Source organism: Vidua macroura, chromosome 37, assembly GCF_024509145.1.
Source record: "Vidua macroura isolate BioBank_ID:100142 chromosome 37, ASM2450914v1, whole genome shotgun sequence".
NCBI classification, from domain to species: Eukaryota; Metazoa; Chordata; class Aves; order Passeriformes; family Viduidae; genus Vidua; species Vidua macroura.
Window position 1 is genome coordinate 876,358 of NC_071607.1, and position 27,416 is coordinate 903,773.

The 27,416-nt window shown below is 53.8% G+C and overlaps 4 protein-coding genes across 7 annotated transcripts in view; 1 reads left to right on the forward strand and 3 right to left on the reverse strand.

Annotated features, from left to right (window-relative positions):
* Positions 1–17,288, reverse strand: part of LOC128821268 (zinc finger protein 3-like) — a 111,145-nt gene extending 93,857 nt beyond the window's left edge. Inside the window, exon 1 of the mRNA XM_054002218.1 lies at positions 17,251–17,288. The gene's annotated coding sequence lies outside the window, so the exon portion shown is untranslated. The remainder of the gene's footprint in view (positions 1–17,250) is intronic.
* LOC128821238 (serine/threonine-protein kinase PAK 3-like) overlaps positions 1–27,416 on the reverse strand; it is a 244,825-nt gene that overhangs the window by 136,294 nt on the left and 81,115 nt on the right. The gene's annotated exons all lie outside the window — the stretch shown is intronic.
* Positions 4,584–17,336, reverse strand: LOC128821269 (zinc finger protein 239-like). 3 transcript variants are annotated; one of them, XM_054002219.1, is made up of 2 exons: positions 17,251–17,336; positions 4,584–5,862 (listed from the first exon to the last, which is right to left on the reverse strand). In XM_054002219.1, exon 2 carries the CDS (start codon positions 5,833–5,835, stop codon positions 5,008–5,010), a length of 828 nt encoding a protein of 275 aa, XP_053858194.1. In that variant the 5' UTR covers positions 5,836–5,862; positions 17,251–17,336; the 3' UTR covers positions 4,584–5,007. The 3 variants fall into 3 exon arrangements, with proteins under 3 accessions (XP_053858194.1, XP_053858196.1, XP_053858195.1); XM_054002221.1 differs by having other exon boundaries at positions 4,584–5,846; positions 17,251–17,332; XM_054002220.1 differs by having other exon boundaries at positions 17,283–17,318.
* On the forward strand, positions 19,232–27,049 carry LOC128821260 (class I histocompatibility antigen, F10 alpha chain-like). Of its 2 annotated transcripts, none has more exons than XM_054002211.1 (8): positions 19,232–19,333; positions 23,563–23,826; positions 24,316–24,588; positions 24,885–25,157; positions 25,243–25,350; positions 25,450–25,485; positions 25,605–25,637; positions 26,091–27,049. In XM_054002211.1, exons 1-8 carry the CDS (start codon positions 19,258–19,260, stop codon positions 26,102–26,104), a joined length of 1,077 nt encoding a protein of 358 aa, XP_053858186.1. In that variant the 5' UTR covers positions 19,232–19,257; the 3' UTR covers positions 26,105–27,049. The 2 variants fall into 2 exon arrangements, with proteins under 2 accessions (XP_053858186.1, XP_053858185.1); XM_054002210.1 differs by lacking the exon at positions 19,232–19,333 and adding an exon at positions 21,691–21,795.

Genomic DNA, 27,416 nt, shown 5'->3' on the forward strand with positions numbered 1-27,416 from the left:
TTTATCAGTCATGCTGTGGCACTCAATGGCCCATTAACAGAAGATATCTTCCCGGAGGGAGAATTGGTTGTGGAAGAGATAAAGAAAACTGCCTAATTAACAGAAGATAACTGCCCCATCAGATAGGAATAGAATACACCCCTTATTTCCAACCTTAGACAGTCTGTGAAAGGTACACTCATGGTTGGGGGAAGTAAAATCAGTTGAGCTATTCAAATTCCTTGGGGAATGGTGCAAGGCAGTCGGGATGTCCAGGCCACGGTCATAATCTCATAATCAGAGTCAGTCTACAACCCCAGGGAGAACAAAAAGTCCCATCAAAGTGGTGGATGACTCACCTAAAAACAATGCATGCATACGCTGCCCTGGTGGTCTGAAAACTCCAGTGGGAAGCAAATGAACAGATGAATCAAGCAACGTTACTGTGATGGAGGTTGCCAGGTCCACTCCGGCACTCCCTGGTATGGATGGCTGTAAAATGGTAATGGTCCGGCAAAGGCTGCTTGTGGCGGCCGGGCTGGGGCTTGATGCAGTCCACTCTCAGGCATTGGCTGGAGCATTTGTGCCTTTGTGCGGTGCCACCCCGCACTTCTGCTCCTGTTTCCTGTTATCAGACGCCCTTCAAAATCCACGACTTGGAACTTCGTTGATTACCATAATGCCTTCCTTTACAGCACCGAGGGCAAATACTGGGAGCTTTGGATCTGGCCTCCCCCTTTCTGAAACAGTCCTTTTTCAAATCCCAGATTTCCTGCACCCGAAGCACATTCAGAGGTCCCATGGCATAATCTTCAAAGCTGCAAAGGCATTAGCTATACCAGCCCCCACAGCTTCACAAGTAACTGTAGCCCTGTGCTGAAGGTACACAGGCGGTTACAAGCCTCTATCATTTGCAGCAGGGTGGGTTCCTCCTTAGGCAAGGACTTAAGAAGTTTTTTACAATTCTCATTATCATTTTCAGCAACTACTTTTAAAAGCAACATCTCTCTAGCAATGCCATTCTCAATTTGTCTTTTAAGAGCTTGTTTCAAGAAGCCAATGAATTGCATATAAGGCTCAGCCAGTCCTTGCTTTACAGTAGTAAATACTTTTTAGGTGGTCACAGCATCAGGAACCTTTAAAAATGTGGTATGCACAGTTTCAGCAACACCCTCAAGGGCCTCTCTAGGAATGTGGGCTTTCCCAAAAGGTTCTGAGTGGGCTCCTTCTCTGGTGAATTGCGGATAAATGATCAAACTCCATAACTTGTAAAGGCTGTAAAGCCAGTATGTTTATTGCAGAGTTGGACGCATGTGGGGATCATTCCCCTTCAAAGGACGTGCACGCCCCTGAGAACTCCTGATCCCTTTTAATTCTTCCTTACTAGTTTACATATGCATAGAGTTGCACAATAGGTTCATGCATATTCATTTTACTGATTTTGCGTTACACTTGCAGCTAGTTACCCTTATAGCTGGATTTTTATTTTTTTTTTTAATCAGAAAGTTCAGAAAGAACTCCTGGGTCACCCTGCCCTGTCTGTTTCAAAGTTCGAGGAGCCTCTCTTATCTCTTCAGCTTGGAAATTTGCATTCTTTCTCCTCAGCTGGGGCAGTTTTTACTAGTGCTGCAGAGCTAGCAGACTAAACAGCATATTTTACTTATGCTGGCAAGCTACTAATAATACAAAGTGGCACATTTCACCTAAATCCAAATGGATTTCTACCCTGTTAAATTTTCACTCTGTTTCACCAGCCAGGTGGTCAATTTTGAGGGCCGTGATATTCTGGTTTGCATGCCCCACAAATTTCACAAGCAAAGCTTCTAACCTCTTTTTTCACTGAGCATCTGTGGAAGCCAGTGGTCCTACAGAACAAAGATCCGTTATAGTCCCTTGGATGGACACACCCTAAGTTGGAGAAATCTCCCCTGTTCAGGGCAACTGAGCAGAGCCTCTCCCAGGATGCTTTGTTTACATGCAAATGTACCCCAGTTCTACCTCCCTGGTTGGCCCGTTGGCCTCTCCACCCCTTTTTCCTTATATGTATATGCCTTAGAATGTTCTCCCTTCCCTGCTTACCCATTTGCCCCATATTGCTGCAGTGTCCCACCCCCTTTACCCTATTGGCTGCCACTCCTTGTCCCACCTCTGTACTGCCCTGAGCCCTCAGCCCACAAGAAGCAGGACCAGAGCGGGACATGGACACATCACCCACAATGGAAAAACCACAAAATAAATGTCACACCTCTCCCCTTACTAACAGTCTCCTAACATCCCCCCACACCCCACTCACTAACATTCTATTCACATTCTCCCACCTACCTTACCGTTCCCAGTTACAACAGTTACCATCTCCCCTTCTCTATTTTAATTTTCCCCACAGCCACGCATTTTACTTTACCTTATTACTATTCTCCTTTCCTGATTCTCTTATTAAATAAAGAAGGGGGATAGAGGAAGAGAAGGGAAGATAAGGCACCAACCTTGGTCCCCCCTAAATGTGACAATTTTTAAAATAACTCTTTTAAACCTTACAGAAAGCATCTACCCTGACACCATCCACCACAATGAGAGCCACCGCCTGCCTGGCCTCAGTCGTCCTGGTCTTCTGGATGCTCCCATCACCACCAACCATTGATGCAGGTATGGTAGCACAGCCAAAATAAAAATTTGATAGGCTGTGCTGCCTCAACCTATCCTTACACAGTGAGGGCATCCATGCCAAAATCCAGAAGATATAGGACCAAGTACATGAACTTAAAGCTGAAACAGCCCCAGACTGGTAAAAGGACCTCTTTGGACATTGGCGCCTTAAAGAATGGCTTCTGTCCATTTTAAAGAATTTATTATGGGTACTTTTGATTGTTTTTATTGGTTTATGTTTATTAAGCTGTTTTAAACATTTAATTTTAAAATCCTTGGGAGACGCCTTTATACTAAATAAAGAAGAGGGAGTTGTGGAGGTTGGTGGGCCTACAGAACAGAGGTCCATTATAGTCCCTTGGATGGACACACCCTAAACTGGAGAAATCTCCCCTGTTCAGGGCAACTGAGCAGAGCTGCTCCCAGCATGCTTTGTTGTATATGCAAGTATACCCCAGTTCTACCTCCCTGGTTGGCCCGTTGGCCTCTCCACCCTTTTTTTCTTATATGTATATGCCTTAGAATGTTCTCCCTTCACTGCTTACCCATTGGCCCCATATTGCTGTAGTGTCCCACCCCCTTTACCTTATTGGCTGTCACCCCTTGTCCCACCTCTTTACGGCCCTGAACCCTCAGCCCATTGGCCCTGATGCTCTGCTCCACCTCCCTTGTCCACTATATTTAAACCTGGACCCTCCACTGTTCTTTTGTCTTTGTCCCTAGACCCCTTCATGTGTGACTGCAATAAACCTCCTCGGAACTCCACACAAAAACCCTTCCCACTTCTTCTTTGTCATCAGTGATTCTACAAGAGAAGTGTGTGCTGGAGTGATTGTGTGTGTGTGTGCCTGTGGCACCGAGCAGCTTCATTACTGAAGACACTTCTGGAGGGTTGCGGCATTGCTGCCTCTTGCTCCACCACCAATGGGCTAGCAGCTTGCGACAAGCATTAAAAATGGCATACTGAGTTGGGGTTAATAATAAGTTCACCAGTCCCTTTAAATCATGAGGAGTCATAAGGTGTGTTGACAATGTAGACCATATAAGATTAGCAAAATAGGGAGACCCCAGCCCGTGTTCTGTAGCTGTGCAGCATAGTTCCTTAATTTCCAAATAAGCGAGGGGTTCCCACTGCGGGTTGTTTCCCCTGGAGCCGCGAAGCCTGACTGCCGCGACTGTTTTCACTGTGATATCAAAATCCCCCTCCTTAAGAGCCTTTTTTCTTTAATCACACCCACTTTTCATGAGGGTCAGGAGGGAATAGGCCAGGCTCAGTATCTGGATCTCTTGGTCCTGGATTGAAGGGGTCCCCCTCCTTCTCACTGCTAGAGCCATGGTCAGCAATACAGGCTGTTAACGACCGCGGGACAGGATGCCTTCCCCTCCTTTGTCTGGGTAGGGGGGGGGGTTGATGGCTGCGGTTGCTCTTCAGTTTTAGGGGTCCCAGTTTCAAGTGGACAGGGAGAGTCAGAGCGGGGTGGGGGCCAGCGGTACCCGCAGAGGATACAGCCTGCGGCTGCTCTGGCTTTTTCAATGTCTCAAAAATTATTCTCCAGGACGGGAGCATAGACATTGCTGGTTCGTGTCCCACAGTAGTTAAATCAAAGAGCTTAACCCCCACATCATCCCAAACAGCAGGTGTAAAAATAGAGAAGGCAGTGACATTGGGATGCTTAACAACCACCCATTTAAGAATAAATTTCAAGAGTTTGAAGTCCAGCTTTGGCAAGGATTTGCCATGTTTCCCAAGCAAAGCAAGCATTAGTTCAAAAACACCTCTCTTTGTTAGACATGCTTTGTCCCATGTTGCCCCTGGCTCACCTCCTTCTCCGAGGAGGGATTATTTTTGAGCCCGCTCGCACCAGCACTGGAGGGCTCGCCAACAGCAGCGCAGATAGGCTGGTTCTTGCTCCTCATACAGAGTACCAATTATCAGTGACGGAGAGACGGGGACATCCGAGTTTAGATCAGAAGCCAATTTTATTGAGTATACCAGGCCTTTATATAGGGTTTTACTTCTATGGTGCTTATATAGGGCTCTATTTTTGGTAACAATTTACCACAGATTACACATTCTTCAGGACATCATGTCACCAGGTAACTTTATCTTATCACAAAGTTTCACATGTTTTTGGTCACTTCTTGCCCAGGGAGCCTTTATCTGTGTCTGTGTCTCCCACAGTTTCTGCTTAATCAGGCCTAAGATATCAGGCCCCTTTATCAGCTCCATTGTTTTACTCTCTGTTTTATTCCCCATACTAGGGCACCAGGGCTTTGCCCAATGGGGATTACTGGGGATCATCCAGCCCAGAGCCTCCCATGGGGGATGGAGTTGCAGCAGTGCATGAACATCTTCTAGAACTTGGGGCACTTGCAGGCCTTCTCTTACTGGTGCTTCCGTTGGTGTCTGGTCAAGGTTGAGCCCGTGGAGAAGCTCTTCCCACACTCAGGACACTTGTAGGGTGTCTCCCCGGTGTGGATGCGCCGATGAATGGTGAGGGCAGAGTTCTTCCTGAAGCCCTTCCTGCAGTCGGGGCAGCGGAAGGGCCTCTCCTCTGTGTGACTCCGCTGATGTACGAGGAGATCGGAACTGATCTGAAATCCCTTCCCACACTTGGGACACTCATAGGGTTTCTCCCCACTGTGGATGCGCTGGTGGTGTTTTCTCAGGGCGCTAATCCACCCAAAGCTCTTCCCACATTCCAAGCAGGTGTAGGGCCGTTCCCCAGTGTGGATCACCTGGTGCTGAATCAGGCTAGAGCACTGGTTGAAGCTCTTCCCACATTTCCCACATTCAAAGGGCTTTTCACCAGTGTGGATCCTCTGGTGTTTCCTCAGGCTGGAATTCTGGGTGAAATCCATCCCACATTCCTCACACTTGTAGGGCCGTTCCCCAGTGTGGATCCTCTGGTGCCGGATCAGGTCAGAGCTGTCTCTGAAGCTCTTCCCACATTCCCCACACTCAAAGGGCCGTTTCCCAGTGTGAATTACCTGGTGCTGGATCAGGTGGGAGCTCTGTCTGAAGCTCTTCCCACATTCCAAGCACTTGTGTGGCTTCTCCCTGCCATGAGCCTTCTCCACCAGCTCCAAGCTCCGGCTGGATCTCTGGCCGCCTTCCTGGCTCAGGGGGGCTCTTTCCTCCCCGCAGCTCCCTGGGCTGGGTTTGCAGCCCCTCCTCGTGCGGGATCTCCAGGGCTTCTCCTCTTCCTCCATTCAGCCACACCCTGGGAATGAAAAATCCTGGTTTGGGGGAAAAAACAAGAACAGAGCACGTTGGACTGGGAGTTCCTCCTTGCTCAAGTTCATCTCAAGAAGTCATTGGGCATCTTGTATCTGTAAGAACCTCCAAAACACCAAGATTCGGTACAAAAATCCTCCAAACATGAAGACACAGATCACAAACTACCCAAACATCTAGATTCGGCCAAAACCCCCTCCAAAATACAAATATTCAGCCCCCACAAAAAAAAACCAAAGCACCAACATTTAACCCAATAAAACTGAGAACCCAATAAACTCAGAAACACCAAGATTCACCCCCGTGAAAATCGTGGCTCCCCCTCCCCAGTCACCTGCTGCATGTGGGGTGGCAATGCTCCTGGGGCTGGAGATGAGTCTGCAGATACAGGGGGGAGGGGTGAAACCTTGTGCTGCTTCCCATTTCTGCTCCTCCTCCTCCTCCTTTGTCTCTATTCTTCCTCACAGTCCTCTTCCTCCTGCTATTCCTCCTTCTCCTGCACAATCCCACCTTCTCCTGCCACGTGCATCCTTTGACCATTTTGTTCCTCGACCCTGCTTCTCTTTCCCTTCTCCTCCTGCCCCCAGGCCCAGCACCCACTGCCGGCTCCCTCTTCCCCCCAAACCCACAGCATCCCAGCGCAGGGGCAGGGATGGAGCTGGGGCAGGTCGGGCTGGGGCAGCGCTGGGCTCTCGGCCGCCTCCGCCCGCACTCGGTCCCCACTGCAGCCGCTCCCGCCAGGACAGCGCGGGGGGGGCTGGCCTTGGCGCTGCCCCACTCCCACCTCCCCAAATTCCCCTCGCGGGGGCGCTGGGGCCGAGGGGGGGCGGCAGGTGGGGTCCAGGTGGGGAAGGCTGGGAGCTGCGAGTCTGCCTGGCAACTGGTGAGTCATCAGCGCCGCGCGCTCTGATTGGCTGAGCTCTGCCTGAGGGCTGGGGCTGCAGCAAAGAGGGGACACCCTGCTCCAGGGGGGATCTCCCGCAAACGGGGGACCCCCATGAAAGGAACAAGAGGAAAGTGTCTTTACAAACAGATGCTGTGAATCTGCTCGGAGATAGGGCCTGGGACCTGTACATAAGGAAGTGACAGGAGAAGCCATCGGTTTCAGAAAATGGTATTAATTGATGACACAGACTGCTGCTCAACCAAGGTCCTGCTCAATTCATGAACTTCCAGAAGAACAACAAAGCCTTAACACAGCCATGAATATCGTTTGCTATACAATAGTGGGGTGCATATTAATGGGGGTATGTAGCAGGTGGATTGGGAAGTCTGTAGCTCTCAAGTACTTCAGCCAGTGGGGAAAGGGAGAGGGAGATGTGGCCAGCAGAATTAGGACGAAAAAGAGGCTGTATCCTCCAACAATGGGAGACATCCCATGGGGAATGTCCCATGACCTCTCCCATTTTTAGGAATGAAATTACTTTTACAGGACTCCTCTGTCTGCGTTCTGGACAGACCCTCTGCTGATGTCAATTTTTCCACACACCCTGGGGCTCATCCGGAATTCCTTCCACCGTCCGGAGCGGCGGGCAGGGAGTGCAGCTGAAGGTGCCTCACCCACTTTGGGTGATCGGCTCCCTTGGCTGGCGGCGGCACCGGGGATTGATTGGGGACCTGGCAGTGACCAGGAGACAGACGAGTGACACATCAGGGGGGTCTGTGAAGAGGCAGCAGGGAGAGAGCACTGAAAATCTCACCCGTGAGTGCACTGGGATCTTTGGGGAGTGAACATGGCAGGGCACCCAGGGAGGGGAGAAAAGGGAAAGCCAGGGAGGTGTCCTAGCCAAAGGGATGATGATACCAAAATATCACTGAAGAATCCCCTGGGAGAATGTTGAGGTAGTTTGCACATTCCCACAGAGGTAATTAAGGAAATGGACACCCAGGGGGGCAATAAGGGAAGTGGAGATGGATGGTGTTGGTGTGCTGGGAAGGGATCGGTGAAGGGGAGTGTGCAGCAATATGGGGAAGGCAAGAAGCAGCAGGAGCAATCTATGTGGCAAGAAAAAATATGATGGAAAAGAGGAGGAAGAGAAAAATACTGAGGATTGGGATTTCTTTCACCAGGGTCTTATCCTCAAAATTTGCCAGCTGATACTTTGAATTACCAGTTTCTAGGACAAGAAAAGAAGGAGGTCAGGATGTCAGGGGGTTTCTCTGCGGTGGGCAGCGGCAGCACCGGGCGCAGAGCTGCGGGACCGGGAGCACGGGCTGGGGGCCTGTGGGGAGCTGCGGGGCCGGGCCGGGGCTGTGGGACGGCCGGGGCTCAGCGCCGGGCGCTGCCTGACCCCACCAGCCCCGGGCACGGCCGGCACTGGCCCCCGGCCCCCAGGAGGCTGCGGGACGCCCCGGCCGCTGCCCGGCCCCGGGGAGCTGCCGGCCCTGCCCGCCGGGGGGGCCGCCTTTGGACACTGCGGCAGGACAGGGACCGGCTCTGCCATACGGGCTCTGGAGGGGACCCTGAGCACAAGGAGGAAAACAAAGGAACAGCTGGGAAATGCAGAGTGTACATGCAAGGATCAGGATTTTCTATTAAGGATTGGTTTGGGTCCCTGGAGAAAGGAAAGATTTTGCAGGAAGCTCAGCAGCTCTCACAGGATGAGCACCCACAGGAAGCAAGCGGGACTGCAGGAGTGGCAGAAGAAGGCCCTGGAGCACTTGGGCACAAAGGCACAGCAGCTGAATGCAAGAAGGGGTGAGCAAAAGGCCAAGCTGAAGGCAAAGGCCATGGCACAGTTCCTACAGCCTCTCAGGGATCAACCCCAGAGCCCAAGGGGCCCCCAGCACCCAGGGGATGGGGTCGGCCACAAGCACCGGGCAGAGGCATTGCCCTCCTGGGCAGGGGAGAGCCCACCCAAACAGCCCCTGGGAAGGACTCAGGGCTCCAGCTGCAGGGCACAGGGACACTGGAAGCAGAGACAGCAGCACCCTCAGGAGGAGCAAGTCCACCCCTGGATTGACATGGATTGTCAGGGGTGTTACAGCTCCCATTACATCAAGGCACCACACTGGAGCCCTGGAGAACATTCAGGGTGGGTCTGGATCAAGAGGAGGCCTCTCCTGATGGACACAAGAGCCGCTCAATCCACTCTGAATCTTACCCACAAGGGGGGAAAAATGCCAAAAATGTCTTGGATTATTCAGGGGATAAGTGGGAAAGATGTCTGGTTTTATTCAACCACTATTATAAGATGTTGGAGGTGGGTTTGAAGCGCAAGAATTTTTATTTGTTCCTAATGGTCATTATAATTTACTGAGAAGGGATTTGATTGCTAAATTGAGAAAGCAAATTAATATTGTAAAAGGTGATACAGAGGCTAGTTCTGTTGTACCTTTGTGTCAAATGTCTGACAAGGCCTATGCTGAAGTGAACCCAGAAGTGTGGGCAGCCCCAGGGAAAGAGGGAAAATTTTACATGGAGCCTCTCCAAAGTACTTTGAAGCAACGAGGACAAGTGGTGTCTAAAAGCAATACCCTATTCCAGAGGAGGGAAGGAAGGGGAATTAGACAAAGCACAGGTTACCACCCCATGGTCAGTTCAACCGGCAGACTTGTGTGTGCTTGTAAGAGCCTGGCACTGAAATGCAGGAAGGCTTCAATATCTTCTGGTGACAGCATGTCAGCTAACAGGAGGGCAAAAGCAATTCTGACTGCTTCAGCAATCACTACATCAGATATCAAGGCATATTCTCCCACAGGATGCTGGGCTGGCACAGAGCCTGCCTTGGCACTTTGCTGTTCCCAACATCCAAGCAGGACATCGGGCCCTGCCTAAGGACTGCAAAGCAGCACCACTGGTGGCCAAGTGGCGTGGCCCATGCCAAGTGACCCTGAGGCCAGAAACAGCCACCAGCACAGCTGAACACGGGGGGACCCCTCAGCCTCGGCTCCAGGGCTCTGAAGCCCCGGAGATTTGCACTTCCCGCCTGCAGCAGGAGGATGGGAGGCCCCCACTGAGCCTGCACTGAAGGCAGTGCAGCAGCAGTCAGGACTGCACATCAGGGCAAGCCCCTGGGCCTGCCCACACATCCTCTGCTCAAATCCTCCGCCTGCCCACCCTCCTTTGGCATCTCCACCCACCAGGGCCAATCCTTGCTGCCACTGCTCCAGCTTCAGTGCTTTCTGTGCCTGCACTGCCGCAGCTGCTGGGGAACACAACGGCACAATTCCACTCTGGATCTCAGTTACACTCACACACTGGGCTGGCTGGCATGAGAATGTGTTTTCTTAATAATCCTACTTTTATATTGTCAATAAGGTTTGGGCAAGGGGTGTGAGAATTAAGTTTTATTCTTAGCTGAAAAAGTTAAAAAATCTTTATTGCTTTGGATTCTTTTCGTGCATGTGTTTGTGTGGCTGTTAGCGACTGCAGACTTTTGTATGGGTTTTATAGTGTTCACCTATAGGCTGCAGTTGCAAAACTAGAAGAGCTTTAAAGGTTTTCAAGGTATTTTAAAGGTATTAACTCATAAATAGAATTCTGTTAAAAAAAAAAAAAAATTAAAAAAACACAAACCCAGCTTTTGAGGGGTGTCACATATGAGTCACTCTTCTGGAAGGGAAGCTTCATTCCAGCAGCCAGGAATGAAATGCAATTTAAACATGCAATTTAACACTCCTGGGGCAAAGTGGGGACAACGCACCAGGATCTTCTTGCCTGGGGAGGAATTGGGCTGGTTCCTGTGGTGGCCTACAGCTGGCCTGTAGGCCTCAAAGTTTAAATAATTATAAATTTATAACAGAAATATGTGATCAGCTACACAATAACTTTACTTACATTATTCCACCGGTAAGAGCAGGTCCAGGCCGCTGGGACTCAGGTTCCTATTGGCTGGCTGACCAGGAAGTACCTGGCTCAGCCAATGAGGACCAACCCTGTGAGCTCCTCAGGTATATAAGGAAGCAAGATCTGAATAAAGTGAACTGTTGCTGCATGAACTCGGTGTGTCTTGGCACTGGTCTGTCTCCAAAACTGTGACAATTGGTGGGCCCCGATGTGATCGCAACAGCTAGCGCCAACAGAGTGGGGAGACATGGGGCAACCAGGAAGAGTTGCCTGCAGCCTTTGAGCTGCGAAGAACAGCGTATAGAGCCGTGATTGGTCCGGATCTCCCTTTATTTTTTCTTTTATTTTTTTTATAAGTGGAAGACACTGCCAGCATAGGAGCATGGGCTTCAACACCGGAGGACTCCCTCCTGAAGGTATGGACTCCCATTCTAAAGAATAGATTTGAAAAATATGAAGAACAGGCTTTATTAGCCCTAATAATGTGGTGTGAGAGCCATGGACTGGACGTATCAGAAGGGGCTGCCCTAGATTTAAAAACTTGGGAGCAGGCTGGCCGACATATCCTCGCAGCTGCCTCTACAGGAGATGACTGCCATTTCTGTTATCAAACCTTGGAGACTCATAATAAACGTGATAAAATTGTTGCAAAGCGAGCAGGTAGTGAGGGCAGCAGAGGGATCGCAGCTGGCACCGTCCGCCGAGGCGAACAGCAAAAGCAGGGCACCCGAGGGAGGCAGTGGGGCAGGCAGACACTGTGCCGGGTGCAAGAAGGAAAAGAATGGGTGTAGAAAGTAGAACACACGGGAACACCTACGGGCAGAGCCCTGGAGCCTCCTCAGGCGAGGGTGACCTACCTGGGGAGCACCCTGACACCCCCCGGGACCAGGATCTGTTAGTGGACTGCCTCCATCTCTGGGGCCATCAGCACAACCACCCCAAGCAGCCCTGCTGTGTTAAATGGGTACTTGACAGCCCCTCCATGCCCTGCCGCAGCTGCCGAGACCTATGAAACAACTGGCCACCCTCCCTCTCCGCACGCCAGTGCTCCTTGTTCTGCTGTGCTGACAGAAACCTCTGGAACCACCCAAGAGCAGCGCGCGTTGTTGGCAGAGTGCGCTGCCACCGATTCAGAAGGCGAAGAGACGCTGTGCTGCACAGCCACTTTCAACAGGCGCTTCACTGCTTCACCATGCCCTGCTGAGCCTGCCGAGACCCCAGAAGCGGCGCTTGGTAGCGGTGTGGAGGTGCGTCGCTGCTGCATATCTTGCCCCGTGGGACGGTGCATGGCTGCAAAGCAGGGGTTGCTACCGCTTCGCCGTGCCCTGCCGCCCTGGCTGAGGTAACAGAGGCGGCTGCTCCTGGCCCCTGCGAGATTCCAGCTCCTCTGTGCCATGACGCACTGGTTGAAATCCCTGTATGTGTCTCTGCCTGCAGCAAAGCTACCTCTCTGTGCTCTCTCCTGCTGCTGCCAGGTGCACGACTGCCACCAAGCCCTGCCTGCTGCTGAGCCAAGCTCTGCGGCTGTCATAAGCAAATATTCTGAGACAGCGCTTAGTTGTACTCACCACATGGTTCCCATAGCGACAAAGCACTTTACAGCACCTGCAAAGACACTGAGCGCACCAGAACCACTTCCTCCCAGACCTAAGTCCCAACCGAACGTCATGCCCAGAAGCAGCAGAGAGTCCGGGAATCCCCGAATTGCCGCTGCTATTGCCGAAAGTTCACAGGAGCTGGAGCTGGCCCTTGAAGATACACCAGCGAGGGACGCCAGCAGAGACCCAGAACCACCATCCCTCAGTGGGATACCGCAATAGCACCGCCCTTACCTTACTGCCAAAAACCTTGTTCGATCCAGTGTTTGTTTGGCAGAAGGTAAAACAAGCTGCTATTGCAGACAGGGATTTCGAACGGGCAGAACTCATTAACGTGCCTATGTCTGGGGGCTGGGAGCCGGAGGATGGGACATTAGCAGTTTTCCCCCTGGTAAGAGGCAGCAGAACTGCTCTAGACAAATACACCCCTTTCCAATGGCCAGTTCTTTCTGAGCTGCCCCAGCTCGTTACCAAACACGGTTTAGGTTCACCTGCTGTTGCTAATATGGCACATTTCTTAACAACAGAGAAGGTAACTCCATTTGATATAAAACAGCTTGCTAAATTAATGTTTTCAATTGTCCAATAGATGGTGTTTGAATCAGCATGGAAAAGCAGTGCGGAAAAACAGCAATTAAAAAATCTAGATTTCCCAAATGAAGATCCACGTTATGAGGCAGGGACCTCTCAACTCCTGGGGCTGCCACCAGTGGGTGATCCACGACTCCAGGCTAGGCTACACCCACTGGTGCTAGCACAAGTAAAATAATTGGGTACACAAGCTTTATTTAAAGTAGCAAATATGGCAAATCCGACCCAAACATATTCAAAGATTAAGTGGGGAGTTAACGAACCATATCTGCAGTTTATTGACAGATTGCAAGATGCAATGCAGAAACAAATTGTTAATGTAGAGATCCAAAATCACCTAATTTTACAGCTGGCAAAAGATAACGCCAAGGAAGACTGCAGAAAAATCACGGAACTACTACCCAATGAAAATCCATCACTAAATTAATTAATAAATGCCTGTGCTAAAGTAGGTTCTCCTTTCCACAATATGACTTTACTAGGCAATTCAATAGTGGCTGCTGTAAGAGTGTCACCTCAATATTGCAGATGTAAACAGCAAGGCCATCTGAAAGCAAATTGTTCCTGTAAACCCTGTAAACCTTAACAGGGATAATTCATGGACACAGGAATATAAACATAAATTGCAACAGGTGTGGAAAACGTGGTCATATGGCTAAACAACGTAGATCAAAATTTCATGCTAACGGACATTCTCTCAAGGACCAGGGAAGCGAAAGACTCAGCGCGAAGAGGGGACGCGTGAAGACAAAAGCATCTCCTCGCCTTCCTGTGCAGGCTTATGTGACCAGCACACAGGAAGGATTCAAGGAGCAGCTGGAATGGATGTATTCACATCCAACACAGTAACCATATGCAACCCAAAGATGCATAAAATTCCTCTTGAAGCTCGAGGACCTATTGGGAAAGGATTAAATGCACTATTAATTGGAAGGTCTAGTGCTACAATGCAAGGTATCTATGTGCACCCTGATGTTATTGACTCAGACTTTACCGGACAAATATATGCTATGGTTTCTACCCCCACTCCACCCGTGACAATCCCTGAGAAAACCAGAATTGCCTAGCTTATCCCATTTAAGTCTTGCATCCCACATACAGTTCCCCAAGGTGCGATGAGACCAGGGCTTTGGATCAACAGGAAAACCCCAGGTATTTTGGACCCAGGTTGTAGGTGAGCAGAGGCTCAACATGGAATGTATCATCACAATGCCACGGGCAAGACCCTCCCAAATAAAAGCCAGTGGGCTGATTGATATGGGAGCAGATGTCACTGTCATCTCTTCCTGTATTTGGCCTTTATCATGGCCCACTGAGTCTGCAAAACCCACTGTTGCTGGCCTCGGAGGGATCACACAGAGCTGTTTGAACAGTAAACTTGTTTTAGTAAAAAATCCTGAGGGTCAAACAGCTACCATTAGACCTTACATCACAGCAGCACCACTTAACCTTTGGGGAAGGGATGTTTTATCTGCTTGAGGAGTCAAGGGGCGACGGATTTTTAACGGGGGCCACTGTCCTGAAGGGCGTGAAACATCCCACACCAGCCTTAAAATGGCTTACCACTCAGCCCGTGTACGTGCCACAGTGGCCCCTCGAGAAACAGAAGCTACATGCCCTCAAGTCCTTGGTGCAGGAACAACTGGCTCAAGGGCACATACAGCCATCCATAAGCCCTTGGAACACCCCTGTGTTTGTTATAAAAAAGAAATCTGGAAAATGGAGGCTGCTCCAGGATTTAAGAAAAATCAATGCAGTCATGGAGAGCATGGGAGCCTTACAGCCAGGTATGCCATCTCCCACAATGATTCCTGCCAACTGGAATATCTTCATTGTGGATCCCAAAGATTGCTTCTTTACTATTCCACTGCATCCAAATGATACCCCAAAGTTTGCCTACACCGTGCCTTCTGTTAATAATGCTGCACCAGTAGAGCACCTCGAGTGCTGTGTCCATTTCCGGGCCCTCAGTTTGGGAAGGATGTTGAGATGCTTGAGCGTGTCCAGAGGAGGCAACAAGGCCAGTGAGGGGCTTGGAACATAAGCCCTATGAGGAACAGCTGAGGGAGCTGGGGCTGTTTAGCCTGGAGAAAAGGAGACTCAGAGGCAACCTTATCACTCTCTACAACTTCCTGAAGGGTGGTTGTAATCAGGCAGCAACTGACAGAAGGAGAGGTCACAGTCTCAAGCTGTGTCAAGGGAAATATAGGTTAGATATCAGGAAAAAGTTTTTCATGCAAAAGGTGATAAAGTACTGGAATGGTCTGCCCGGGGAGGTGGTGGAGTCACCATCCCTGGATGTGTTTGAAACAAGACTGGATGTGGCACTTGGTGCCATGGTTTCGTTGAGGTGTCAGGGAATGGGTTAGATTCAATGCTCTTGAAGGTCTCTTCCATCCTTGTGATTCTGATTCTGAATTTCTTGAAATGACAAATCTATTTAAGAATTCTATCTATTCAGAGACATCAAGGTTTGGTATATATATGAATGTGAGGACTTCCTTTGGACATTTTGAGAGATTGTTTTTCTTGTTGGTTGTTTTTCCCACAGTTATGAGAGTTTAAATGTTTCCTGTTTTCAAATTAAGCTGTTTCTTATTTTTAGAGTTAGGTTGTAAATTTGTAACCATTGAGTTATTTCCAATCCCTAGAGTTAAGTGGTAAATTTGGAACCATTAAGCTGTTTCTTATTTCTAGAGTTAAGTTGTACATTTGTAACTGTTGAGTTGTTTCCTATGGCTAGAGTTAAGTTTGTAACTGTTGGGCTATAAGCCTGCAGCATGCCATATTGATAACTTGTATTGCTAGTGGTCCCGCCTGACAGCTCCCTAGAGTGAATGTTAAAATTCAAGAATATGTAGGATACATCGCCAACTAAAAAGGGGCCTGGGCCTGTTGAATTGGGTTGAAGGCCTCATTCAAGGCCTAGGTCAAAATTTTTACACAAAGCTGTGTCCATCATCTTGTCTGCAAGGGCCCTGCAGAGGATGACAGACACTGCTTTTGTACTTCAAAATACTAAAAATAGACTGCTGTCACTGTCTATGTTATGTACAGTGTATCAGAGCACTGGGATTTTCTGCTGCCACAAGTTCAGTGAAATCAGTTGGAAATCTAAGTATGTGATGATTTAATTAGAGAAAAGCAGTCAATTGATGCAGCCCCAGCTTGAGGGAGCGCCCAAAAATGGGGAAAAGATGAAGGACCACCAGAACAAATCCTACAACACCATGCACCAGCCCCTGGGAACCTGAACCAATTCATATCAGGAGACAGAGAACCCATTTATCATTTCAATGGCATCATTCGATGACAAGCTGCCCTCAAAGTAAGAACCAACCAGACACCTCCAGCTCCTGACCCACCTGCCGACCAATCCACTGAAATGAGGAACACAACATTTCACCAGGGGATGGGATCAGATTATCTGTTCACAGAAAAAGGAGAAGTTTGTGGAAAACTAAATGATTCGAACTGCTGTTGGCAGAGAGATGACAAAGGAAAAGTGGTGGAAAAGGTAACAAAGGAAATAGGAGAGCAGTTTATGTATTGCTCCAAACATGGAAAGGATGAGAATGGGACACGGTTTTGTGGTTCCCTGGCAGACCATGGGTTAAACGAATGCTGTTTCTCCTCTTATGTGCTGAAGCAACTCTCATCTTTTTACCATGCTCAACACCTTGGGAGTGCAGCTCATCCAGCAGGTAAGCGAGGGGATGCAGATGGCAGCCAGGCCTCCTGATCCAGAAACGGCTACAAAAGGACAGGGAATGAGGTCACCGAGAATAATCCCAAAACCAAAGAGGACCCGGGAAGAACAAAACAGAGTCAATGAGTGAATCCGCCTGGAGATAGGGTCAGGGACTTGTAGATAAGGAAGTAACGAGAGAAACCATAAGTTTCAGAAAATGCTACTAATTGACACAGACAGCTGCTCAAAGTCCCGCTAAATTCCTGAACTTCGAGAAGAACGAAGGGACCCCAGGCTGGAGCAGGACAAGGATTCCTGTCCCTGATGGGGAGGCTGTGACATGACCTGGCTGTGACCCCGATCCCCTGTGCCTCTGGGTGGGGAGAAGGGAGGGAATCGGGGATGAAGTTAAGCCCGGGAAAGAGGGAGAAGTGGGGGGAGGATATTTTCATAGGAATTATTTTACTTCTGATTCTCTTGCCCTGGTAAGTTTGATAATAAAGTCAGTTAACTTCCCCAAGTCAAGTGTGTTGTGCCCCTCACCAGTGATTGAACTGTCCCCACCCTTATCCAGGCCCTCGAGCCTTCCCTTACGTGTTTTGTTCCTGCCCAGGGTGAGGAGGGAAGTGACAGAGAGGTTTTGGCCTCTCTCAGGCATCCCCCGCTCCGGCCTGGCTCCTGCCGGGGCTGTAGGTGGGTCCCTGCTCGGTCCCGGACTCACCCCAGCTCCCTGCGCCCTCAGGCCCCGGTCACCCCGAGCTCCCGGCGGTTCAGGGCAGCAGCGATTCCTTGGCCTCCTGCCGGGGCCGGGCCCAGCGCCGGGGCCGCTCCTCAGCCGCGGGTTCCGGGAAATGCCGGAGTTCGGGGAAAGGGAGGCGAGGCCGTGCCGTGTGCAGAGCCCGCCCCTCGCCGCGATTGGCCGGCTGTGCCGTCAGTCGTGGTTGTGGCGCGCTGATTGGTGAGAGCGGGGCGAAGCACGGCCCCGCTGGCGGCCTGAGGGCGGCCCTGGCTGGGCAGCGGCGCCATTGGCGGAGCGTGTGTGCGGGCCTGGGAGCGGCGGCAGCGGCCGGAGGCCGGGGAGGCGGCATTGGCGGAGCTGGGAGGCGGCCCCGGCGCAGCCTCCGGGGACGGGGCAGCCACCTCTGTCCTACCCACAGCGACCGGGACGAGGCAGCGCTGCTCCGGCAGCGGCTCCTGCCCAGGCAGCGGCGGGAAGGAGAGCGCGGGCAGCCGCTCCCGCAGCGCCCTCGGCCCAGGGCCACCACGGGCCGGACACGGCACAAGCAAGACGCCGCAGCCCCCTGCCGCCCCCTCCGCCCGCAGCGAGCCCCGAGCCCCCGCAGAACCCAGCGCGGCTCCCACCTGCGCCGGGGCCGCCTCCCAGCTCCGCCAATGCCGCCTCCCCGGTGGTTCCCGGTCACCCCCTGTGTGATCCCGGTCACTCCCAGTGTGGTCCAAATCACTCCCAGTAGGATCCCAGTTGCCCCCGACATGGTCCCAGTGCTCCCAGTCATCCCCTGTCTGGTTCCCTTCACTCTCAGTCCTTCTCAGTAGGAGTTCAGTGTGGCCCCTGAGTTCAGTCACTTCCAGCATGAAACCAGTCACCCCTTACACGATGCCATTTGGCCCCACTGTGGTCCCAGTTGCTCCCAGTATAAGTCCAGTCATCTCCAGTACGATCCCAGTAACTCCCAGACACTCCCAGTACCATGCCAGTCACTCCAAGTGTTACTCCGTCAGTTCCAGTATGATCCCAGTATGACCCCCAGCATGGACCAGCTGCTCCCAGTATGATCCCAGTTGCCCCCTGCTTTATTCCAGTTTCTCCTATTCACCCCTACTACAGATCTGATCACTCCCAGTATGATTCCAGTCAATCCCACTATGATCCAAACCACTCCCATTCTCTCCCAGTATATCTCAACTGTCCCCTGCATGTTCCTAGTTGCTCCCAGTAGCCCTCAGTGTGGTCCCAGTATATCCCAGTATGATCCCTGGTGCCCCCGTTCTGCTCCCAGTGGGTTCTTTTCCCAGTCTGTCCCAGTCCATCCCAGCCTGGCCCTCTCTGTCCTGGTCCTTTCCTGGCAGCCACATTTCCCAGATTCTGTCCTGCTCACCCCTTTCCCGGGCACTGGGACCCCCCTGAACCCCCTTTCCCAGGTACCCTCCTCTCCCAGCCCCTGGATCCCCCGTTTCCGTGACCCTAGGGACCCCTGGGCCCCCATTCCTGGCCAGCCCAGGAATCCCCTCACCCCCAGACCTCCCTTTGCTGGGAAACCCGGCCTGGGCACGGGGCTCTGGAGACGCTCTGGGATTTATGATCCCCGAAAGGAAAGGGAGGGAACAGCAGAGAGAGAGAAGGAGATTGGGAATCGGGGATCAAGCTCCCAGCGCCCACTCCCGCTCCGCCGGGGGTCGGACCCGCGCCCGCGGGAAAAATGGGATCCGCTGCTCCCGGTGCTGGCCCGGCTTTGGGCCGAACCCAGCGGGGTCCGGACAGAGCTGGAGCGCAGAGCCCGGGAGTTCAGCACAGCCCGGCCCGGGGGTCCCGCAGGGCGCAGCCGCGGAGGGTCCCAGATGGATCCCCGAGGGATCCAGAGGAGTGCCACGAGGGGATCCGGGTGCATTCCCTGGAATTCCCCCTTTTCCCCTCCCCCCGCACTCCCTCGGGCACTTTCGCTTTCGCGTCTCTCCAGCTGCACCACAGCCGCGATCGGGGACGGCTGCGATGGCTCCAGCGCTGGGGCTGGGGGTGCTCTTGGGGCTCCTGGCGCTCCTGGGGGACCCGGGGGCCGCGACGAAAGGTGAGTGGACGCCCGAAACCAGAAACCCCCTGAACCGCAATTCCCGGGCACCGGGACCCCCTGAACTTCCATTTCCGGGCACCGGGACCCCCCTAAATCTCCGTTCCCGCGCAGGGGAAGCCCCCTGAACCCCCATTTTATGTCCTGTGAGCCCCCTCAATCCCCTTCCTCAGCATCGAGAGCCCCCCTGTACCCCCTTATCTGGCACCGAGATCCCCCTGAACCCCATTCCTGGTCATCGGCACCCCCGGAACCGCTATTTCCGGCCATGGGGACCCCCTTGAACCTCGAATTCCGGGAAGGAAACTCCCCCTGAACCCGCATTCCCCAGCACGGGAACCCCCTGAACCCCCATGTTTGGGCACTGGGACCCCCCTGCCCCCCCAAATCCAGGACTGGGATCCCCCGCCAGTGCTCTGGGACCCCCTGCACCCCCATTCCCGGCCACCCCGCCCCAGACCCGCCCTTTTCCTCGGCTTTTGGACCTCCAGATCTCCCAAATTTCTGCATCCCCCCAAGTGTCCATTCCTGGCACTTCCTGGAAGGGGCTCCAGGGGGTCCCAGAGGGTCTCAGCGAGGATCCAGAGATATCCAGTGAATTCCCTGGAATTCCCCCTTCGCCCCGTCTCGCTTTCACGTCTCCCAAGCTGCGTCCCCGGGATCCGCCCGCCTGTCCTAGCTCCCAGACCCCCCTTTCCGTGACCCAGAGACCCCCTGGACCCCCATTCTCCTGCCTTTCCCAGCTCCCAGACCCCCCCTTCCCTCAACACCGGGGACCCCCTTTGGTGGGCACAGGGACCTCCTGGATCCCCCATCCCGCTTCTCCCAATCCCTTCCTTGAACCTTGGACCCTTCCTGGCTCTCCCGGTTCCGCTTCCTGATCCTTGGACGCCCCCAGACCCCCCAATCTCTGCGTCCCCCCAGTTCTCGACCGCCTGCAGGTCCTGCGGGGGGGTCCTGGTAGGTCCTGGGGGGAATTCAAGGAAATTCCCAGGGTTTCCTCTGTACCCTCCCCCTCCCCGCGCTGCCCCGGTCGCTTTTGCGTCCCCCAAGCTGCGGCATCGGGATCCGCCCGGGAACCGGGGATTGCCCCGGCACCGGGGCCCCCTGAACCGCAATTCCCGGGCTCGGGGACCCCCCTGCACTTCCATTTCCGGGCGAACCCCCCTTCCTGGGCACAGAGACCCCCTCGAACGTTCATTTCGGGGCACCGGGACCCCCCTGTACCCCCTTCCCCAGCCCCGATAACCCCTGCACCCCTTATCTGGAGCCTGGAACCCCCTGAACCCCCATTCCCGGGCACGGAAACCCCCCTGAACCCCCATTTCTGGGCACTGGAACCCCCTGAACCCCCATTCCCGGGCACGGAAACCCCCCTGAACCCACATTTTTGGGCACTGGAATCCCCGTGAACCCCCATTCCCGGGCACGGAAACTCCCCTGAACTCCCATTTCTGGGCACTGGGACTGCTTGAACCCCAAAACCCGGGAAGGGAACTCCCCTGAACCCCCATTCCTGGGCACCAGGACCCCCGTGCACCCCCATATCCATGTCTGGAACCCTCCCAAACCCTCCATTCTCATGCACCGGGACCCCCGCGCACCCCCTTATCCAGCACAGGGACCCCCCTGCACCCCCTTATCCTGCACCAATGCCCCCCCCATGCCCCCCCTTTTTCCGGCCCTCCCCGTCTCGGACACCCCAGCCCCCGCTTTTCCTTGAGCCCGGCACCCCCTGGACCCCCACTCCTGCCTTCCCCAGCCCCCACCCACCACCTTCCTCAACACCGGGACCCCGTGCACCCCCTTTACCTGGGCACAGGGACCCCCTGGAGCCCCCATTGCCCTCACCCCCCTTTCCTTGACCTGGGACCCCCTGAACCTCAGTTCCTGGGCATGGGGACCCTGGGCATGGGGACCCCCTGCACCCCCTTATCCGGGACTGGGACCCCCCTGCACCGCTCCCCGGCCCTCCCGCCCTTCCCAGACCCCAGACCCGCCCTTTTCCTTCACCTTTGCACCCCCAGATCTCCCAAATTTCCGTGTCCCCCCCAGTTCTTTGCTCCCTCCGCTTTCTTAAGGGGGTCCCAAGGGGTCCCAGGTGGTTCTCAGAGGGCTCCAGGACGCTCGCAGCAGGGATCCAGAGGAATTCTCTGGAATTTCCCCGTCCCCTCCTCCCCCCGCCCTCTCCGGTCCCTTTCGCTTCCGCGTCCCAACCTGCGAGACCGGGATCTGCCCGGCGACCGGTGACGTCACTGACAGTTCGGGCTGCCATTGGCGAACAGGAAATAGCGGGACCAATGGCGGGGCCGGAGGCTGCTCTGGGGGCGGGACCAGAGCTGGGGCGGGGCCAGGGCTGTGGCCGGGGCTGCAGCGGAGCAGCGCCATGGCTCCAGCGCTGTGGCTGGGGGTGCTCTTGGGGCTCCTGGGGCTCCTGGGGGACCCGGGGGGCGCGACGAAAGGTGAGTGGGAACCCCGAAACCGGGAACCCCTGAACTTTCATTTCCGGGCTCCGGGACCCTCCTGAACTTCTATTACCGGGCAGGGGAACTCCCCCGAACCCCCATTTTTAGTCCACTGACCCCTCTCAATCCCATTCGCCAGCACCGGGACCCCCCTGTACCCCCTTATCTGCCATCGGGACCACCCTGGACTGCCATTCCTGGGCAGAGAAACCCCCCTGAACCACCACTCCCGGGCATTAGAATCCACTGAGCCCCCATTCCTGAGCACCGGGACCCACTTGAGCGCCCATTTCCGGGCAGCGGGACCCCCCTGAACCGCCGCTCTCGGGCATCAGAATCCACTGAGCTCCCATTCCTGAGCACTGGGACCTCCTTGAGCGCCCATTTCCGGGCACCGGGACCGCGCTGTACCCCCTTATCTGTCACCGGGACTCCCCTGAACCGCCATTTCCGGGCACCGGGACCCACTTGAACCCTGAATTCCGTGAAGAGAATCCCCTGAACCCCCATTCCTGGGCACTGGGACACCCCTGAATCTCAGTTTCCTGACACCGGGATCCCCCTGCACCCCCTTATCCGGGACTGGAATACCCCCGCACCCCTGTCAGTGCTCGCGGACCCCCCTGCTCCCCCTTTTCGGGCATTCCGCTTTTCCCAGACCCCAGACGTGCCCTTTTCCGTGACCTTTGGACCCCCCAGATCTCCCAGCTTTCCGTGTTTCCCCTGTTTTCCACTCCTGCTGCTTCCCGAAATGGGGTCCCAGAGGGTCCTGGGGGTTCCAGGGGGGTCGCAGCGGGGATCCAGAGGGATCCAGATGAACTCCCTGGAATTCCCCCTTTCCCCTGTCCCATCCCCCCACGTCTCCTCGATCTCCCAAGCTGCATCCCCGGGATCCACCCGCCTCTCCCAGACCCAGACCCCCCCTTTCCTGAGACCCAGGGACCCCCTAGACCCCCATTCCTGCCTTTCCCAGCTCCCAGACCGCCCTTCCCTCAACACTGGGGACCTCTGGATCTCCTTTTTTGGGCACAGGGACCCCCTGGATCCCCCATCCTGGCTCTCCCAGTCCCTTCCTTGAACCTTAGACCCTTCCCGGCTCTCCTGGTTCCACTTCCTGACCTTTGGATGCCCCCAGACCCCCCAGTCTCTGCATGCCCCCAGTTCTTCACCCCCTGTGCGGATCCAGGGATCCAGAATCCAGGGGGATTCTGGGCCCTGGGACCCCCCATAATTTCCAGTTCTGGGCACTGCGACCCCCCTGCACCTCCTTATCCAGTACCAATCCCCCCCCCCTGCACCTCCTCTCCCATCCATCCTGCCTTCCCCAGTTCTCAGACCTCCCTTTTCCTTGTCTCTGAGACCCCCTGGACCCCCATTCCTGCTTTTCTCAGCCCCCAGCCCCCCCTTTCCTCTGCATCAAGGACCCCCAAGCCTCCTATTCCCAGGCCTCCCCACTTTGTGACCACTCTTTCCTTGGCACTGGGGACCCCTGGTCTCCCTTTCCTGGGCACAGGGATCCCCTGGAACCCCTGTCCTGCCTCTCGTAGTCTCTGCACCCTCCCTTCCATAACCCTGGAACCCCCTGAGCCCCCATTCCTGGACACCGGGACCCCCCTGCACACCCTTTCCTGTCCATCCCACCTCTCCCACCCCTGCACACCCTTTCCTTGGCCCCAGGATCCCCAAACCCCTTCCCAGCTCTCCCAGTCCCCCTTTCATTGATCCATGACCCCCTCAACCCCCCAAATCTCCGTGTCACCGCAGTTCTCCACTCCTTGCATTACCTGCAAGTGGCGGTGTCAGAGCCCAGCCCGGGGGTCCCCGAGTTCATGGAAATGGGGTTCGTGGATGGGATCCCCTTCATGCGCTACAACAGCGAGCGGGGCCGGGCGGAGTCACTGACACAGTGGATAAAGGATGGAGCTGAGCCAGGATATTGGGATAGTGTGACCCAGATTGCTATGAGGAACCAGCACGTCAATGCCAGGAACCTGGAGACATTGCGGGAGCGGTACAACCAGAGCGGGGGTGAGTGGGGATCTGTGGGGCTGGGATGGGATCTGTGGGGCTGGGATTGGATTCATGGGGCTGGGTTGGGAACTGTGGGGCTGGGATGGGAACTCTAGGGCTGGGATGGGATCCATGGTTTTGGAATAGGATCTGTGGGGCTGGAATGGGATCTGTAGGGTTGGGATGAGGATCCATGGGGCTGGGATGGGATCTATAGGTCTCCAGTGTGGATTCACAGGGCTCCAAGGGGCTGAAGTGGGGATCCATTATGCTGGGATGAGATGTTTTGTGATTCACAGGTTGGGATGTGGATCCATGGGGCTGGGATGGGAACTGTGGGGTTGGGTTGGGATCCATGGGGTTTGGGATGAGGATCCGCGGGGCTCCAAGGGGCTGGGATGAGGCTCTGTGGGTCTCCATCAGACTCTGGGGCTCCATGGGGCTGGAATGGGGCTTTCTGAGGCTGGAACACAATTCCATGGGTCTCTGTGGGTAAAATCCCCCCAGGTCTCCACACAAATTTGATAGTTCGTGGCTGCGACCTCCTGTCTGATGGGAGCATCCGTGGATCTGAGCGGCACAGCTATGATGGGCGGGATTTCATCTCCTTTGACCCGGAATTCGGGAGATTCGTGGCGGCCGACAGCGCTGCTGAGATCACCAGGAGGCGCTGGGAGCAGGAACAGGAGGCTGAGAGGTTGACGAATTACCTGAAGCACGTCTGCCCAGAATGGCTCTGGAAATACGTCGGATACGGGCAGAAAGAGCTGGAGCGCAAAGGTGGGAGCATAATTCCTGTGGGAATGGAGCACTTTGGAATACAGTAATTCCTGTGGGAATTCCATGGGCAGATCTCATCCCCATCCTATTCCTGTGGGAATTCCATGGGTAGAGCTCACCCCCGTCCCATTCCCATGGAATTCCATTGGCAGATGTCACTCTCATCCCATTCCATGGAATTCCATTGGTAGATCTCACTCTCATCCCATTGCAGTGGGAATTTCATAGGTAGAACTCACCCCAATCCCATTCCAATGGGAATTCCATGGATGTCACTCACTATTATCCCATTCCAGAGCCCCCTGATGTCCACGTGTCCAGAAAAGAAGAACATGGGACGCTGATCCTGTCCTGCCACGTGTACGGATTCTACCCCAACACCATCGCAGTCAACTGGATGAAGGGGGGTGAAACCTTGGATCAGGGGATGGAGCGGGGCGGGATCGTTCCCAACAGCGACGGCACCTTCCACACCTGGGCCAGGATCCAGGTGCTGCTGGAGGAGTGGGAGCAGTACCGGTGCAGGGTGGATCATCCCGGAATGCTGGAGCCTGGGATCTTCACTTGGGGTGAGGCTTGGAATGTGGGAATTGGGAATTTGGAATTCCCAAATGGGGATTCCCCTCCCCTTTCTCACTACCCTGTGTTTCCCAGAGCCGACATCTGGCGGAAATCTCACTGTGGTGGTCACTGTGTCCGTCATCGCTGCCATCCTCATCCTCACTGTCCTCATTGGATTCGGTGTCTGGAAGCTCCAATCCGGTAACACACGGGATGGGGGTTGGGAAGAGGCATGGATCCACCCGGCACCGTTCCTGGGAATCCTGTGCCACTGATGCTGATCCCACTTTGTTTCCGTAGGGAAGAGGGACAGGAGTGGATACAACGTGGCAGCTGGTGAGTTCCAGTGGCGGATCCAGTTTTGGATCCCCTTTTTGTGGATCCCAGGATGGATCCTGGGGTTAATCCCAGTGTGTGAGCCATGCTGGAATTTCATGGATCTTCTCTTTCTGCAGGAAAGGACGTGGGAAGGAATGGCTTGACCACAGGTATGGAGCAGGATCAGGGTAGGATTCCAGAGCGGGATCGGGGCAGGATGGACGAACTGGGATCAGGGAAGAATTCTGGGTCACAGCAGGGGTCCAGAGTGGGATCAGGGGGAATTGTAGAGGGCTATTGGGGCTGGATTCTGGAGCGGGATCAGGAAGGATGGATGGAGCAGGACTGGGGCAGGAGTGATGGAGTGGGATCAGGGCTGGATTCCAGACAAGAATCAGGTGGGATGGAATGGAGCAGGATCAGGTTTGGATTCCAGAGAAGGATTGGGGTGGGATGAGGTGGGATGGATGGAGCAGAATGGATGGAGTAGGATTGCAGCAGGATTGGGGTGGAATCACATGGATTCTGGAGCAGCTCCTGCTCTCCAAAGACTCCAGACAAGTCCATCCTGTGGAATGAGGACAGGGACAGGGTGACACCATGACCCTCTCTCATCCTGGCAGTAATCACCACCTGAGCGATCCACGGAGCTGGATCCGGCTCCTGAAGAGGGTCCCACGGAGAGCTGGCTGAGTAACGACAATCACACCCATATGGCTACATGCCGTTCTACAAATTTTATTAACAAACTTATCGTACTTACACTTCTATGCTTTGTTCACACGGCAGTTATCTAACACTCATTGGTGATGCCGTTGAGCAGGATGGGAACAGAGAACTCCAGATCAGAAGCCTAAGAAAATGAACTCTGTCCTTTATTTCAAATGTACCGCTCTATATATAGAGAACATCAAGACTAATTTCATTGGTCGTAGAGTAAAAATATCCCACACCATTGGTGGGCAGTGAATGACACACACTGGCAGAACATATCTATAAACAATGTGAATAACAAGATAGATTAGAGAATTATTTACATTCTTTCCCAGCTGCTTCCCAGGCTCTCACCTGGTTAGAAAACCTTTCTCTCTGACTGAGCTGAGAATATCCATACATTGGCTGACTGGCTGCAATCACGTGTACATGTTACTTGTTGATTGGCTGTCATGCTGCAAGCGCTTGGTCAGGGTTTGCCAACATAGCGGTTCTCATATCCTGCACAGTGTCTAGCTTTGTACTTGTACAATGGTCCATTTTTCCTTATTTTGCTTGTTCAAGGATGGTCCAAGATTGTTACAGTAACTTTGTAATCTGCAGGCCAGGGTTGTCCAGTCCCTGCAAAGGCATAGCATGTCCCTGTTCTGCAAGAAATTCCTCTACAGGCTCCTTCCCTCTTCTTGGGAAAGTCAAGAGCTGCCAGCAGAGCTCATCCGGATGCTCCCACCCACCCACCTCACAGCTCTTGCTAAGGGATCAGTTTCCTGTTTACCAATGTTTTAAAGCCAAGAACCACAAATATTCACAATGCTTTAGTTTCAGTGTGAAATTATCCTGAATGGGGCAATAAATCCGGGTTCCCTCCTCCAGTGTCTGGCAGTTCATCTCTGGGAGCCAGGAATGGGAAAGGGGTCACTGGGGACAGAGATGGAGACACTGGGAGCAGGGATGGGGACACCAGGAACTGGGATGGGGCAGCAGGAATAGGATGGGAACATCAGGAGCCACACCCAGCTCCATCCCCTGGGATTTATTTCCTGCTCCATGTCTCATGTCCGAGGTGTCCCCAGGAGGGTTTGGCTGCGTCAGGTTCCTGGAGGGGCAGTGTGATGGGGGGAGGAGTCAGACCAGGCCTCATTGTCCTCAGTGGTCCTTGAGTATCCCAAAATCGGGGCTCAGAATCTCAGAGAGTTTCCCTGGCCATGACCATGGCCATGACACAAGCACGAGAT

Coding starts and splice junctions, on each gene's coding strand:
- LOC128821260 (XM_054002211.1), top strand. CDS start 19,258: ATGGCTCCAGCGCTGGGGCTGGGGGTGCTCTTGGGGCTCCTGGCGCTC. Junction 24,589..24,884: donor GAAAGAGCTGGAGCGCAAAG/GTGGGAGCATAA, acceptor ATCCCATTCCAG/AGCCCCCTGATGTCCACGTG. Junction 25,158..25,242: donor GCCTGGGATCTTCACTTGGG/GTGAGGCTTGGA, acceptor TGTGTTTCCCAG/AGCCGACATCTGGCGGAAAT.
- LOC128821269 (XM_054002219.1), bottom strand. CDS start 5,835: ATGGAGGAAGAGGAGAAGCCCTGGAGATCCCGCACGAGGAGGGGCTGC.